General features: G+C 50.0%; 1 protein-coding gene across 31 annotated transcripts in view; it reads right to left on the reverse strand.

The window, feature by feature from the left end:
• The window catches only part of LOC132463355 (basic proline-rich protein-like), a 56,149-nt gene that overhangs the window by 12,338 nt on the left and 27,846 nt on the right, over window positions 1–15,965 (reverse strand). For 12 of the 31 annotated variants that reach the window (XM_060059488.1, XM_060059507.1, XM_060059498.1 and 9 more), the window contains 4 exons: window positions 15,796–15,959; window positions 15,600–15,625; window positions 15,440–15,467; window positions 12,471–15,070 (listed from right to left, as the gene is read on the reverse strand). The exons of 14 other annotated variants lie outside the window; for them this stretch is intronic. In XM_060059488.1, coding sequence (XP_059915471.1) covers window positions 13,890–15,070; window positions 15,440–15,467; window positions 15,600–15,625; window positions 15,796–15,959 — 1,399 coding nt within the window. In that variant the 3' untranslated portion in view covers window positions 12,471–13,889. Of the gene's footprint in view, window positions 1–10,045; window positions 10,540–12,470; window positions 15,071–15,439; window positions 15,468–15,599; window positions 15,626–15,795; window positions 15,960–15,965 lie in introns of those variants that run through there. 5 more of the 31 variants (XM_060059452.1, XM_060059441.1, XM_060059516.1 and 2 more) reach the window with 4 other exon arrangements.

Raw genomic sequence — 15,965 nt, forward strand, 5'->3', positions numbered from 1 at the left:
AGCACTAGGGGTGGGACGAGACGAACGGGAAGAACCCTGTACTTACTTTATTAAAACAATTTAATCAAGTACATACATCCGAATAATAGTACAGCACTGCAAATAGCAGTTGTTGCTTCTTTCTTTTTTTTTTTTCTTTTTTTTTAAGTTTGTCTCTTGTGCTGCTGACAAGAAAGGTGTGAAACGCGAACAGTATGTGCAGCGACCTGGGGTCGCTGCATCTCCAACCCCCATACCTACGTATCTACAAAACCCTTGTTAAATATCACACTTGATCCAACGCTAAATTCTCTCTTGCAGTTTTTAGTCTGTGAATGTGAAAATCTTCAACTGTGACTCAGTCATTGTGAAACCATAAATAGAGAATTGATTTTCCCCGCGGATAATGTAGAATAGAATGCCGGTCATTAGAGAAAATAAGCCCCGACAGGGCGAACAGGACACCGACGCGCAGCGGAGGTTGCTTCGCCATAAAGGGGCTTATTTTTCGATAATGACCGGCGAAGTTCTATACATTATCATGCTTATTACACGGCTACTTCCCAAAACGAAACAATTTATTTACAATGTAGGCCTACAATGTATGTGTGTGTCGACCCACAATATCACCATTCAAATAATATTTACAAACTGTGTGTGAAATAGCATCATTACACCAACATGAAAAATACTATGTCAACATAAGATGAATAAAGCATCGTCTCTCAAATGTACTTTCCAGCAACGTGTTTTTTTTTGGGATAGGCCTAATTAACAATTATCGACGGAGCCTGAGGTGAATAGCCTAATGGTTTTAGTATATAGGTACACGTGAACCGGGATTCATTTGTTTTTAAACAAAGCGGGACATTTTGCGATGAAAACAATATCCCGAGATTGAGATCTCCATCAACGGATATTGCCCATGCCCAATATCCCGAGATAGCGAACCAATTGCGCTAGGAGGTTCATCACGTAGGCTACGTGTAGCATTTCAGCACGCTGCTTGGGAAATTAAAACCACTAAGGAGAGGGATTAATTAAACGCCCTTTAAAAAAGTGAGAACAAAATCCATTGAATCCCAAATTGAAATACAAACGAAGTAATTTAATCTGATATAACTAGAATATGAGATTAGATTTAAGGACAGAGATTAGTTCACTTTACCTTGAATAACTTGAACTTGAAGAGCAGCTTTTACTTCTTTTGCTTTATATGTTTCCGTCGGTATGAAGACCGATAACGAAACCCCCCAACCCCAGTGTTCGAATTACGGGGGGTACCGGGGGGGTCTGACGGTCCCGATTGAGACTTGATACCCCCCAAATGGCATTAAAATGAAACTTTGGGGGGTACCGAGAATAATATATTTATTCTTCAAATTGCGTGTTTAAAAGTGTCTTCTTATTTCTTAAATGCTTTCGATGTTTACTATGAGTAATATACTGACATTAAAATTCAAACACCCCTTGAATGGACTGTACCATTAACACGTCTTCAGCGGTCTTTCAAAGTCTTCTCTATGGCTTTACCTCAACTTGAACTCGTCGTCTGACTTTAACTTAAACTTGACGCGCTCACTACTTCAAGAACACCGACGAACAGGACACTGATGGACCGAAATGTCTAAGCTGTGAGGGGATCTACTCGTATCAAGGTAAAGGTTTCTACGTTTTCTAGCTTCTACGGAGTTGTGATGTATATAGAAAGTAGGCCTATATATATAGAAATTAGAAAGTATATATATACCAATTGGTGTTTTAAGTTCTGCATATATTGTGTTGTTTGATTAACAGCCGCCACGGAATGGTTAGGTGCGAATCTATTTACGATGCTATGTGTAGGCTGTCCTTAAAATTTAACTCTTTGTTATGGTGTAAGTGTAAATTATCCCGTACACTGACGGCAATCTGACTTCTGATCTGACGCTTTTGCACACATCTGTAGTCGGACAGGTGCGAAGGATATTATCCCAGTGAAGATGTAATTCAAGTGTTAAAAAAAGACAGTTCCTGCCTACTGTCCATTCCACCAACAAACGTTAATACAACAACGAACTGGCGAAGCACCTGTCCAACTACGGTGCGCAAAAGCCTCTGTTTGAACAGTACGTCGATATGTAATTTCTTTCATATTTCATTCACAGAGCAATGAGCAAGAAACGAAAAGCAACTACCTGATAGCTGTATCATATCTATAACGTAAAGCCTATCTTTCATGCTTAACGTTACCAACCTAGCGGAATTCAACTCATAAACCTAGTCAGAAACTATTTTTGGATAGCTAGCTAACTACACTTGTCTTAGATGCTATTAAAGACAGTGCTCTGTTTCTACCTTGATTGTCATAACGTTATTCAGCTATTAGGCTACTTAACTTGCGCTTACAGTTCTGCATGTTGATTCTTGTGTGAAATAGTATTTATTGTTACACTAGGCTCTATTGCTTGTAGCATCTCCTTTGTACGTCGCTTTGGACAAAAGCGTCTTAAATGACTTAATGTAAAAAACACCACAATAGGGATAGCACTACCGTATATTTATAACCTAGTTTCCTATGTACAGAGCCGCTTAAAAAACAACAAAAAAAAAAACATGTGACGTCAACACCATCCGTTTCAAAATGCTGACCCCCCCGAAGCTGGAGTGATAATTCGAACACTGCCCACCCCCCTCGCACTTACGTCAGGGAATTCCCTCTCGTCAGATATAACAGCTCTGGGTGTTGGGACCTCGTGCCCACTGCACCGTCAGTCAACGGACATGGGAAGGCGTGGCTGACGGATGGGGGAGTAGTCTTTGCAGAGGTATCCGTCAGCCAATCAAATCGCTATCAATTATTGCGTTGTCATTGCAAGATGACCCGCTTTCCAGTATCGTCAGAGCCGAGTCGCGTCACAGTGCTTAAATTTGCATACGCGATCTGATTGGATGACGGATCCGTCGCTGCCGAAAAAGTTGAAAATTCAACTTTTTGACGGAGGCTCCAACGGAACGGACGGATCCACAATGCATTGCGCGTCCGTCCACATTCAAAGTCAATGGGGATCAGTCAACGGACGGAGGTAGTGGGCACGAGGCGTACGGAATACATGTACCGGCGTTACGTATTGAGAACACAAATTATAGCTAACTGTATTACGTTACAGTTACAATTTAAATAGTTGGTATTTAGAATACAGTTACATTGTTGAAATCAATGGATTACATGATACTTCCGTTTCAGCAGTTTATTCGTGCTTTCACACCAACAGCATTTAGTGCGCACTAAACAAGTTTGGTCCCCTTGGTTCGGTACGTTTGCGTGGGTGTGAATGCAACCACCTCACTTCGATGTGAACCAAATCAGCTGACCGAGACCTCCCTGAACAGCTGGTCTCGTTTCGCTTCCAAACGATACGGTTCGCTTGAGATGGTACGGTAACACCTATACACTTAGCTCAGTGAAAAAAATGTTAGATGTAATAGCAAATATCTTTCGCATGAACATACCCTTATAGTCTTTGTTCCACTACAGCAAATTATATAAAATAGTTCACTTTCAGGGAGACTTGGGCCTAACACAGAAGAAGAACATACCAGAATAGGCCTGTTTAGTAAGCAGGATTTGATGCCGCATTCCTACACTTATAAAATGCAATTCAATATGGAAGTAATCCAAGTATTCAGAATACAATACTCAGATTGAGTGATGAAACGGAATACGTTACATATTACATTTTTGGGCATGTATTCTGTAACTGGATACATTTTAAAAGTAACCTTCCCAACACTGTCCAAAAATCACACAGCAGTGACTCCTTGTGTGGAGCTTTGAGCAAATCAGATGTTCCCATTTCCAAGACCTCCATCTGAAGAGCTGCCTCATCTGTGGATGGCACTAGCCTTTTGGCCTCTGCAGTCCACTCGCCGTCAGCTGGCACAGAAAACGGCTGTCTCAAGAAGAAGAGGATGTCCCTGAGAGTTTAGGGGGGCTTTCAAATCGTTCCTTGAAGATTTCTGCCAGGCTCGACACAAACTCCTTCATTGCAGGATCTTCCTACATTTTGTTCTTCTCCAAATGCTCACGCAGATGTGAGAAAGTGCAACTTTCTCCCTTGAATGTCTCTCTCCAGAAGGTGCAGCTTCGACCGGAAGGCTTCAATCGCTTCGTACTGTACATGTCAGCAGGTTAAGGTGATTCCGATGAGACATGATGTCACACAAAAAATTAACATCTGCCAACACCTTGGCGTCAGTTAAAAAGCCCAGAAATTCGCGGGCTTTTGGGCTCTGCAGGCTGGATAAAAATGACAGAAGTTCATCACGCAGGTCGCACACCCTCACCAACACACAACCTTTACTTAGCCAGCGAACATCGTTGTGCAGCAACAGATCGATAGTTACGTATGTAACTACGGTTCTATGAATCCTGGATGACTGGTGCTTCAAGCACTGGATTTATCAGTTCGAGTACCTAATATCAACAAAGTCACCTGTGACCCCTGATGGGCTCCGGACAGCCTATATCTTCCGGTGACATCAGAGGATCTGTTCCTGCAGAATCTTCTCGCGAGTACACAAGGATTCTGAGTGACAGAGCGCTCTGGCGGTCATCCAGGATTCATAGAACCGTAGTTACATACGTAACTATCGTTCTATTTCATCCTTACTGACCGCCAGAGGCGGTGCTTCAAGCACTGGATGGCTCATACCAACAAGGTCACGAGGAACTCCAACACCTACCTCATTGAGAGGGAACAGCAGAGTCGGGCAACAGGACCACGCCCAACGGATGGGGAGTGGCAACATTCACCCGGTAGAACCTGGAAAAGGTACATGGTGATGTCCATGATGCTGCATCACAGATGTCTTCCAGGGGCACGCCCCGCAGGGCAGCCCATGACGTTGAGACAGCCCTGGTAGAGTGGCACCTGACCCCGGATGGCAGGGGGTGACCACCTCCTTTATAGGCATGGGTGATGACGTCCACAACCCAATGAGACAATCGCTGCTTGGAGAGAGCACAGCCCCTCCTAGGACCACCATAGCAGAGGAAGAGCTGGTCCGACGTCTAATGCCTGCGGTCGCAGCTACGTACACTACACTCTCAGAGCTCGCACAGGACACAGCAGTTTGAACCTGTCCTCCCCTTCCGAGGCGATAAATTGTGCGAGGTGGACAGGTCGGTTGAGGTTCGACGATGACAGAACCTTCGGGAGGAAAGCTGGATTCGGCCACAGGGTAACCCCTGAGCCATCCGAGTTCCACCTCAGACTTGAGTCACTCACGGAGCATGAAGCTCCCCGACACGCTTCGCTGACGCGATGGCGAGGAGAAAGTGGAGACCCACTTCAGCTCCGCCTGAGCCAGGGGTTCAAAAGGAGGCAAGCATAAAGCATCGAGCACCAGGTGCAGATCCCATACTGGGGCACGCTGTGCTCGTGGGGGTCGTAACCGCAACGCCCCCTTCAGAAAAAGGGACACCAATCTGTGGCCCCCCACTGCGTCATTATCCACCCGAGCATGTCTCAAGGAGATGGCGGCCACGTATACCCTCAGAGTAGCTGGGGCCCGGCCGCCATCCAGGAGTGACTGGAGAAACTCCAAAATCTTTGGAACTGAACAATGCACAGGGTCCTCAGCCCTGTCTGAACACCATGCCGTAAATAGCTGCCACCTATTCTCATACTGCGCCCGGGTAGAAGGCGCCCTGCCGTTCAGTATGGTATTGCAGACATCGTCTGAGCACTCCGTCAGCAGCGGGTTGGGCCCTGCAGCGGCCAGACCCATAGCTGTAGGCAACGAGGGTCGGGATGCCAGATCTTGCCCTGTAACTGTGACAGGAGATCCTTCCTGTCGGGAAGGCGCTGTGGTGAACTGCTGCAGAGCCTGCGCAGCAGTGGAAACCATGTTCTCCCTGGCCAGAAGGGGGCTACCAACAGCAGTCTGTGACCCTGCTGGAGGACCCTCTGTAGCGTCGGAAAAATCTGAGGGATTGGTGGAAAGGCATAGAGGGGACCCTCTGGCCAATCGTGGGCGAGAGCATCCTGACCCAGAGGGCTGCTCTCCTCTGTCCAGGAGAACCACAGGGGGCAATGGGTCGACTCCTTTGTGGCAAAGAGATCCACCTCTGCTCTGCCGAAGACGTCCCAGATGTTGAGAATGACCTCCGAATGAAGCCGCCACTCCCCCGGTGGCGGCTTGCAACGGGAGAGTGAGTCTGCAGCCTGATTCTGTACCCCTGGCAAATACATTGCTCTCAGGCTGGCCAGGCGTGGTGCTGCCCACAACAGGAGGTCCCGGGATGCCTGCAACAACCGTGCAGACCTGGTGCCTCCCTGGTGGTTTATGTGAGAGACGGCTGAGACATTGTCCGACCGCACAAGCACATGCCGGCCGCCCAGGAAGGGAAGAAATGACTGCAGTGCCCTGTGCACAGCCCGCAGCTCCAGAACATTGATATGCTCCGAGCGGACCTGAGCAGGCCACAGCCCCCGAGCTGTCCGGTTCTGCCACACAGCACCCCACCCCGAGAGGGAGGCATCTGTCGTGACGGTTTCCCGACGGGATGCAATGGAACCCAAAGGCATGCCCTGGAGAAGAGACGATCTGTCCCTCCACGGAGCCAGAGCAAGTAGGCAGCAGCGTGACACCTTGAGTCCCCTGTGCCGGTGCCACCTGATATCCAGATGAAAGCTGTGCAGCCACCTCTGGAGGGGGCGTAGCGACAGCAGTCCTAAAGGAACCACTGTAGCGGCAGCCGTCAGTTTCCCTAGGAGGCGCAAAAACTCGACATAGCGCAACAGCCTGCCTTCCCGAAACAGGAGAAGGAGGCGGAGGATGTCGTCCACCCGCTGTGGCGACGGACAGGCCTTCATGGCGACTGCGTCGAGAGACACACCGGAGACCCAGGCAGGCCACATGGGAGAGAAGAAGTGTCGTGTCCAGGGCCACCTGAGACTGGGATGGTGCACAGATGAGCCAGTCATCCAGATATGGCAGGATCTTCATGCCCCGTGACTGTAGGGGTGAGAGGGCTGCCGCCACACACCTGGTGAACACCCGTGGGGAAAGGGAGAGGCCAAACGGGAGCACCCTGAACTGAAAACGACGCCCCTGGAAAGCAAACCGCAGAAACTGTCTGTGGTGTGGTGCTATGGGAACGTGAAAGTAGGCATCCTTCAGGTCTACTGATGTAAACCACTCCCCCCTGGCAACAGTACGCAGAACCTCTGCGGTGCTCAGCATGTGGAACCTCAGGATCTTCAGGAACCTGTTTAGGCCCCTCAAGTCGAGGATAGGACGGAGTCCGCTGTCTTTCTTTGCTACCAGAAAATAAGTTGAGTAGAACCCCCCGGGTTGCAACAGGGGATCTACTGGCTCGATGGCACCCTTGTCCAGGAGGGCGGAAAGCTCCTGGGTGAGGGCTTGGGCTTTGGCCGGGTCGTGTATGATGGTAATCTTGACCCGGCCACAGGCTGGGGAACTGGAGTTTGTACCCATGGGTCAAGTGGAAAGCACCCACGGGTCCCTGGTGGAAGCAGCCCAATAGCTGAGTTGCTGCTAGGAAAAACATCTGACGACCGGCCCCTGACCCTCAGCGCCGGGTCCCCCGACCTCTAAAGGTCCTGGGGGAACGACGGGCAGCATATGGGACCTGAGGCTGCCCCGAGGGCAGCCGCTCAGGGGCCTGTGCCTGCTGCTGAGCAGGCTGTGGACGTGGGCGCTGAGACCTGAGGTAGCCACTGGGGTGAGCCTGTGGGTGATAGCTGCGCTGTGGGGCAGCTGAAGAACCTCTAGACCTGCTAGGAGGAGGCACACTCCTTTGAAGCACAGATAGATGCTCGCGAGTCTTCCTGGCCTGGACTGTTTCATTCAAGCACCTCTAGAGCTGCAGAGACAAACAGCTCCCCAGGTTCCACTGGAACACTGCGGAGGGTTCTCCTGCACGCCTCAGTGAGAGGAGACTGTGCCAACCAAACCTGGCGGCGAGCCTGGACAAGAGTGGACATCACCCGCCCCAACTCTCTCGACATCAGTGCGAACGCCTGCAGAGAAGCGTCACTGAAATCGTGGGCCGGAGCATCCACTGCAACCTCCTGCAGGGATGATGACAGAGCAAGCATCAGGTGGGACATAGAATTGCCTATGCGTCCCATGCGTGCAGCTGCGTCATAAGCTTTGGAGAGCAGGTCATCCGTAACCCGACACTGGGGACGAGGACACCTCGCATCCGGTCTTAGAGCCTCATCAGGCGAGACAATTAGAGCGGCTATGGTCGGCTCAACTGCTGGCATGCGGTCCAAGCCAAACTTGGGTACATCCTGCATGGCTGCCAGGGGCCGACCGTCGGATGTTGCATGAGAGAGGGCTCTAGGATCCCTCCAGCATGCATGCAACTCCCTCAGATACTCCTCCGATGGAGGCACGGTAAAGCTGGCGGGGGCTGGGCCACGCCTGAAGAAAGCACTGGCCGGAGCCGGCTGCGCTTGCGGCACGTCTAGCTGCAGACTGGCCAGGGCCATACGAATGATGGCTCCCATTGAGTTGTCCTCAGAAGCACTAGTAGAGCTGCGGCTCGAAGGACGGGAGCACGCTGCGGAGGCACGGGAGGCTGCGTCCGGTAGGACCCCATCCGGCTCGTATTCAGCAAACTCCACAAAACTGGCTGCCGGAGGAGCAAGAGCACCTGGCTCCCCTGCACCAGTCCCAGCATGAAAGGCTAGGAAGAGGCACTTCATGCTTTCGAGCTCTGCTGTCAATTGGCCTACCTTGGAGGCAAGCCCGGACTCCCTAACCTTCTTCCTAGAAGGGGGGCCTGCGGTCACCACAGCCCGACGTTTGGAGCGACCATCCTGGGCTGGATTACGTCGCTGGGCTGGGGGCAACAGTTCGGGGGACGAAACGAGGCCCAACCGTTGTTCCACCTCAGCTAGTCTAGCAACTCTAACTGCCCGAGGCATAAAACTGCAGTTCATGCAGGGATCATCTGAAAGACCCTCCTTCAGATGCCCGAGGCCAAGGCATGAGGAACACAAATCATGGCCATCCTCAATCTGCAGAGAAGCCATACAGGCCGAGCATGAGTGGTCGCCAACCATGGTGACAACCAGAAAAAATAACTGTATAAAGCAAGAAACAATAGACACTGGGAGAGGGGGCGAAAACACAACCTTCACCAATGGATATATGAACAGAAAAAACACCAGACAAGTTAGCCTCAGCGGGAACGCTGCTACCAACTACAGTCACACCTCTGCTGGGAGCGGGAGCGAGAGCACTGCCTTCACCAGTTGAGGGTAGCGGTCAGAACGAAACGTAGATAATAATAAGTGCAGTATAAATGCCGGGAGAGTGAGCGAAAGCACAGCCTTCACCGACAAATTTTGCCGGGATAACAGCCCAGACAGTTAGCCTCAGCGGGAGCACTGCTACTAACTACAAGGCTAAATATAACTATAAATGCTGGGAGCGGGAGAGAAAACACTGCCTTCACCAGTTAACACAAAGCGGGCACAACCGAGTTGGCATCGAGGTAAAATGTACCTAAGCCGGGAGTGGGAGCGCACACACTGCTGTCACCAATAGCAACGATACACAACTTGAAATTAAGTGATAAGCGCAATACAAAAGCCGGGAGAGGGAGCGGGTACACTGCCTTCACCGAAACACGAAATTATAACCACAAAGTAAACTTATCCAGCCGAGGGAGATGCGTTCCACGCAATCCAAACCTCTCGGCGGGTCCGTTGCAGCCTTTGGAGGGTGAGCAGCTCACGGCTCCGACAATATGTCGCAAGGCCACCAGCAACGAACGATCAAGATAATAATAGCCAATTAGCTTTTAGCTAGCAAGGTGATACGATACCTGCGAAGCGAGAAGATGAAAGGAACAGATCCTCTGATGTCACCCGAAGATATAGGCTGTCCGGAGCTCATCAGGGGTCACAGGTGACTTTGTTGATATTAGGTACTCGAACTGCGCATGCGCGAGACGGATAAATTCAGTGCTTGAAGCAGTAAGGATGAAATAGAACTTTGTGTTCAGCTGACATTTCCTCGAGCAATGCTTGGTTGAATCCCCAAAGTCCCAACTGGGCGTCCCCCAGGGAGCAGGAGGTCCCAGGGGGACGACGCCCGGACGCTGGGTGCTTCAGACCAACGGACGTGCAGAGCCGCTCTGGAGGCTGACCCGGGGAGCAGAAAGCTGTCCGGGTCCGCCCTGGAGCCCGGAGAGGAAGGCGGAGCCGTTCAGGAGGCCGACGACGAAGGAACAGACACTCAGGGGGCTGGAGAAGGCTCGGTGGTCAAACCAAGAGAGGGGGAGCTTGGACACAAGCAGACGTTACCATCATACCCCAGGACGCCTCACAGAGCACACCTCACACCTCTAGTTATTAACCCCTCGCTTGTCTTTGCTCTGTGAGCCACAGATAGAAGAATAATGTGAGGATTGATCAAATAATGATGTTAAACACACCACGCCTCTTCTCCTGTGAAAGCTGGCATCATGAAGGAATCAGACTGGTGTATTTCCTCCTCTAGTTTCTGAGCTTGAATCATCAGATTCACTTTCATGTTGATCCAGAATTTCTAGAATGTCATTTCTGCAATGTCATTCCCCTTCAATAGTGAATCACGGTTGATACTTAGGGTCTGATCCTGGACCCATCTCGGTGTCTCTCTCTCCAGCACCAGACCTGTAGGCTGAGTGGGTGGTGGAGAGGCTGGACTGGGAGGTGGAGGTGGAGGGGGTGGACTGGGAGTCTCTCCAGATGACATCGTCCTCAGGACCCAGACTTTGGTCATCACCATCCATAGTTGCATCAGGGGTAGTTGTTCTTGAAGTATGTTCTTGTTGGTCCCTGGTTGGTGCAGGAGATTCTGCACCAACCAGAATTATTGCAGAATTATTATGTTAGTTTAATATAACCATGATACACGTTAGTTTAACGTAACATGATACATGTTAGTTTACCTACCCCTCGTATTCTACCATCGAAAACAGCTGGAAATCCTGAGGCACCATTTTGAATAACTCCTTGTCCAGATGGTTTTGCGTCTTTGGGCCCATGGTTCTCCACAGCAAGGAACCCAGAGTGGTTTGTTGGTCTTTTTGGTCTCACTTCTGAGCCCGTTGTCGAAATAGAGGGGCAAGAAGCCACAGATGTAGTGGATGAAGGTTGAGTTCCTGAGGGTCCAGCTGCTACCATGGTTGAACTGGTTGTTGTACTGGTTTGAGAGGGGACAGGAGTGTCGTCTTCCCTCTATGCTAAAACCTGCACACTTGGGTGATGGTTTGGGAGGTGCCTTCTCCTGGATGACGTAGTTCCGCCCGCAACAGAAAAAAAATGAATTTTTTTGCGAATGTTGCCTTTTGTCAGCGAGTTCCTGGTCCTCCTTAGGGTGCACTCACACTAGGCCATCTGGCCGTGGCCGTTTTCACACCCATTGTTCTCTGGCCTGCACTCACATTAGGCCATCTGGCCGTCGCAGCTGTGACCTGGCCACGGAAGGCTCTTGTACATACGTCATCACGTCGTAACACGTCATCACCAAGCGTCCGCTGCATGGACCATAATAAAGTCTGCCGCCAGTCAGAGTTTTATCAACAATGGATAACAACACACACCAACAGTTGAACCGCTTGACGCGATGTTTACCGTTTAATGGGAAAGAAGGCTTGTCGCCTTTATTATGTCCGTGGTCGTCGCATTGACTATACGTCATCCAGCTCAGGTTGCGTAGCCGTTCGTGTGCGCGTGTCGGCTCATTAGCATCTGTACCGTAGCGGCCCGTGCCGTAGCAGCACACCTCTCCCAAGTGGCCAAATTGGCCCGGCCTGGCCAGACTGGCCACACTCACACTGGCAGATTTGAGCACGGTTAGGTGTGAAAACGGCCACGGCCAGATGGCCTAGTGTGAGTGCACCCTTAGTCTTCCCCCATGGCACCCTGAAGCCCGACCCTCCCTGCACGGGGAAGCCCGGAGAGTCCAGGCCGACATGGGCCTTCCTGAGCACATGCCTATTGAAAAGGTTCTGCCCTAACCCAATGATCTTACTGGCCACTTTCAGTCTACCCAGTGGATTTATATTAAAAAAATTCCAACAGATTCAATGAAAGCCTTGCAAAAAAGGGACATCGTAACAGTATTGACATTAAATCCTCAATTTTTCATAAGAGATATAACTGCTGATGCACCTTCGTGCAAATGAGGTCAGTGTTAGCCTCAAAACCCAGTCCGTCGTCAACAGTCCCAGGGTACCGATCAGACCCTTCAGTCTCTGATCCCTGTATGCACCGCGCAGAAGGTGGTCTTCTAAAACATGACCATGTCCTTGGTCTGGGGTACGGTCAGCTCCACAGAGCTCGTCACACAAAGACAGACCTAGGATTTGATAATCACCACTGCCAGGCCTATAGGTTCTCACATCTGTGTATCCATGGTCAAACTAAAGTAAAAACACATACATGTTTTTATATAGTTGATCCGGTCCTTGCTATATATAACAATCAATCAACTTTTTATTCAAGACATATAAGGTCCATAAAGCAGCACATATAAAATATATCTATCTATATACATATATAAAACAATACAAAACATTTAAGAAGGATGCAAATGAGGCATCCACAATTATAATACAAACACATTTAAAAACAGATACAAGCTTCGGGTCCAATGTTTCCAGAAGCAAGATGAGTACCTTGTGACACAAGGCTTGTGTCACTCTGAGAAACGTCAGTTAGAGACACAATAATATAGTGATAAACAATACATGAACATGTCACCATCATTGAGAACAACCATGATACATGTCAGGGTTACCATGCCTATTCTGTCGCTAAGGTTGGAGAACGGGCACGTTTGACAGATGAAAGGCCATTTCATAATAATCCAAACCCCCAAAATTCTGTTAACAAATAAACACCGTAAAATGTAAGCAAAATATACCCATTAATAAATCTCCAAATAAAGTTAAAAAACAATACACTTACAGACCGTTTCAGGCACAGTTTTGTGAAGTGTGTGTGGATGACGGCTTAATGACGGTTTAAGCAGCCTCACCTGGCCCGAGTCAGACTGCTTGGACTTTGGGGGTTGGTGAGGCTGCACACCTGTTGCACATTGAGCGATCAGTGTGGTTGAACCAGCCCTCAGCTCCTGCAGGGCCACGTAGAGCTAGGAACCAGGCTAGGGTTCACTTAACGTGGAGCAGAGGAACACTGTTTAGCATTTAGCATATTGGTCCTGAATTCAATCCAACACCTTCAATACAGTGATGGCGCTAAATCTCTGACGTAGAAACAGTTTCCTTCTCTTCAAAATGACACGTATGGGTGAAATATATAGTATCATTAAAAAAAGAGTGTAAACGCCCCCCCCCCTGCCCTGATCAACCAATGGGGGGGTTTTACCTCTTAAGAAAAACTGATGAAACATTTGATCTAATCCAAATGGTTCCCTCTCACATGTTGTGACTTGTGAGAGTGACTCTAGCGTCAGGAGATCCTATCTAATAACTAAAATATGTTCAGCAAGTGGTCAACATTGCACTAATTGAGCTCAAACTAAAAAAGACAACATTGCAAACAGAAATATCCTAATAAATCGTTCAAAGACAAGTGGTTCCTCTCACCCAACATCTCAATCTCCACATCTCCATATAAACATTCCCTGTACAGGATGGAGATCGTACTCAAGCCAACGTTACCCATCATATCCCAGGACGCCTCACAGAAAACACCTCACATGTCTATTTATTAACATCCTCGCTTGTGAGGATTGATTCAAATATGGATTATCACCACTAACCCTCGAAATAATCTGCCTGGTGTATTTACTCCCTCCGTTTGAGTCATCAGATTTACATTCATGTTGATCCAGAATTTTCAAAAACTGGTTTTACTTCTTCTTCTACGAGGTCATAACCCTTCAATAATGAAACACAGTCGATACGATCTTGGCTCTTGGGAAATTAAAGTAACTGAGGAGGGTGGACCAGGAGGGGGAGGGGGGACCCAGACTGAGGAGGGTGGACCGGGAGGGGGAGGGGGGACCCAGACTGAGGCGGGTGGACCTGGAGGGGGAGGGGGGACCCAGACTGAGGGGGGTGGACCGGGAGGGGGGGGGGGGACCCAGACTGAGGGGGGGGGACCGGGAGGGGGAGGGGGGATCCAGACTGAGGCGGGTGGACCGGGAGGGGGAGGGGGGACCCAGACTGAGGGGGGTGGACCGGGAGGGGGGGGGGGGACCCAGACTGAGGGGGGGGGACCGGGAGGGGGAGGGGGGATCCAGACTGAGGCGGGTGGACCGGGAGGGGGAGGGGGGACCCAGAGTGAGGGGGATGGACCGGGAGGGGGAGGGGGGACCCAGACTGAGGGGGGTGGACCAGGAGGGGGAGGGGGGACCCAGACTGAGGGGGGTGGACCGGGAGGGGGAGGGGGAGGGGGGACCCAGACTGAGGAGGGTGGACCAGGAGGGGGAGGGGGGACCCAGACTGAGGGGGATGGACCGGGAGGGGGAGGGGGGACCCAGACTGAGGAGGGTGGACCAGGAGGGGGAGGAGGGACCCAGAGTGAGGGGGGGGGGGCCGGGAGGGGGAGGGGGGACCCAGACTGAGGGGGATGGACCAGGAGGGGGAGGGGGGACCCAGACTGAGGGGGGTGGACCGGGAGGGGGAGGGGGGACCCAGACTGAGGGGGGGTGGACGGGGAGGGGGAGGGGGGACCCAGACTGAGGAGGCTAGACCGGGAGGGGGAGGGGGGCACCAGACTGAGGAGGGGGGACTGGGAGGCTCCACTGTCTCTCTTGATGAGGACAGGCTGATGGTCCTCCTGATGGACTGAGACTGACTCAGATCCATTATCTGTGGGGCTTGAGGGAGGGGCTGGACCCGGACTCTGGTCACCATGATGAACATCCATAGTTCCATCAGGGGTAGTTGTGGTACATTCTTGTTGGTCCCTGGTTGGTTCAGGACCGTCAGTGGACCTTAGTGGTGTAGGTACTGGGAGAGAAGGCAGCAGAGAGTCAGGACATACAGCCAGCCTCCACATGCAGCAACACTCACTGAAGACTGAAGCCCATTGGAGCAGCTCTGCAGCTGGGTACTCTCAGGTGGAGATGAGGACACAACCAGACACGCACACGCACACACACACACACACACACACACACACACACACACACACACACACACACACACACACACACACACACACACACACACACACACACACACACACACCAGACACAGCCAGACACACACCACCAGACACACAACCAGAAACACACAACCTCGAAACACAACACAAGAGGAGCAAGCTACTGAATACACTTTTGATCCTTATATTTTATATTGCAGAATGTTTAGACTCCGTATTAAGACTATTCATAGAAGACAGACTTAATAGACATTAATAAAGTTATGTTACAAATTTACAAAAGTGAAAAATGTGGAATAAGATCTTACCAGTCTCCAGCTCCTGTGTTTCCCTTTTCTATAAAATAAATTTTTTTAATAAAATCTCAACATTGGGTTCACAATAAGGTCATCATCTAATAACTTCACCACTGCCAGCTAGGTTCACACATATTATTGTGTTCTGTATCAAACCAGTAATAACACTTACCTTATCACGCCTTTGATTAGCCTTTTCTATAGAGAGATAAACAATACAGTAACATGTCAGGACAGCAGTCTCCATCATTCAGCATAACCCTGATACATGTTAGTTGAATGTAACAAGAAGCACGTTAGTTTACTGTAACATGATACATGTTAGTTTAATGTAACCATGATACATTTTAGATTAATGCAACACTTACCTCTTCTTTTCTTCCTCAGAATAATGGCTATGATTATTAGAGCCAGTATGACTCCTGTTATTACTATTCCTGCCACTAGTCCTGCATGTGGACCATGTTCTCCACATTCAGAATCAGTTGAATCAGTTCCTGGTCTCATCAGTTTCAGTCCCACAGATTCACATCTGAAA

The sequence above is a fragment of the Gadus macrocephalus genome, chromosome 1 (assembly GCF_031168955.1).
Source record: "Gadus macrocephalus chromosome 1, ASM3116895v1".
Taxonomy (NCBI): Eukaryota; Metazoa; Chordata; class Actinopteri; order Gadiformes; family Gadidae; genus Gadus; species Gadus macrocephalus.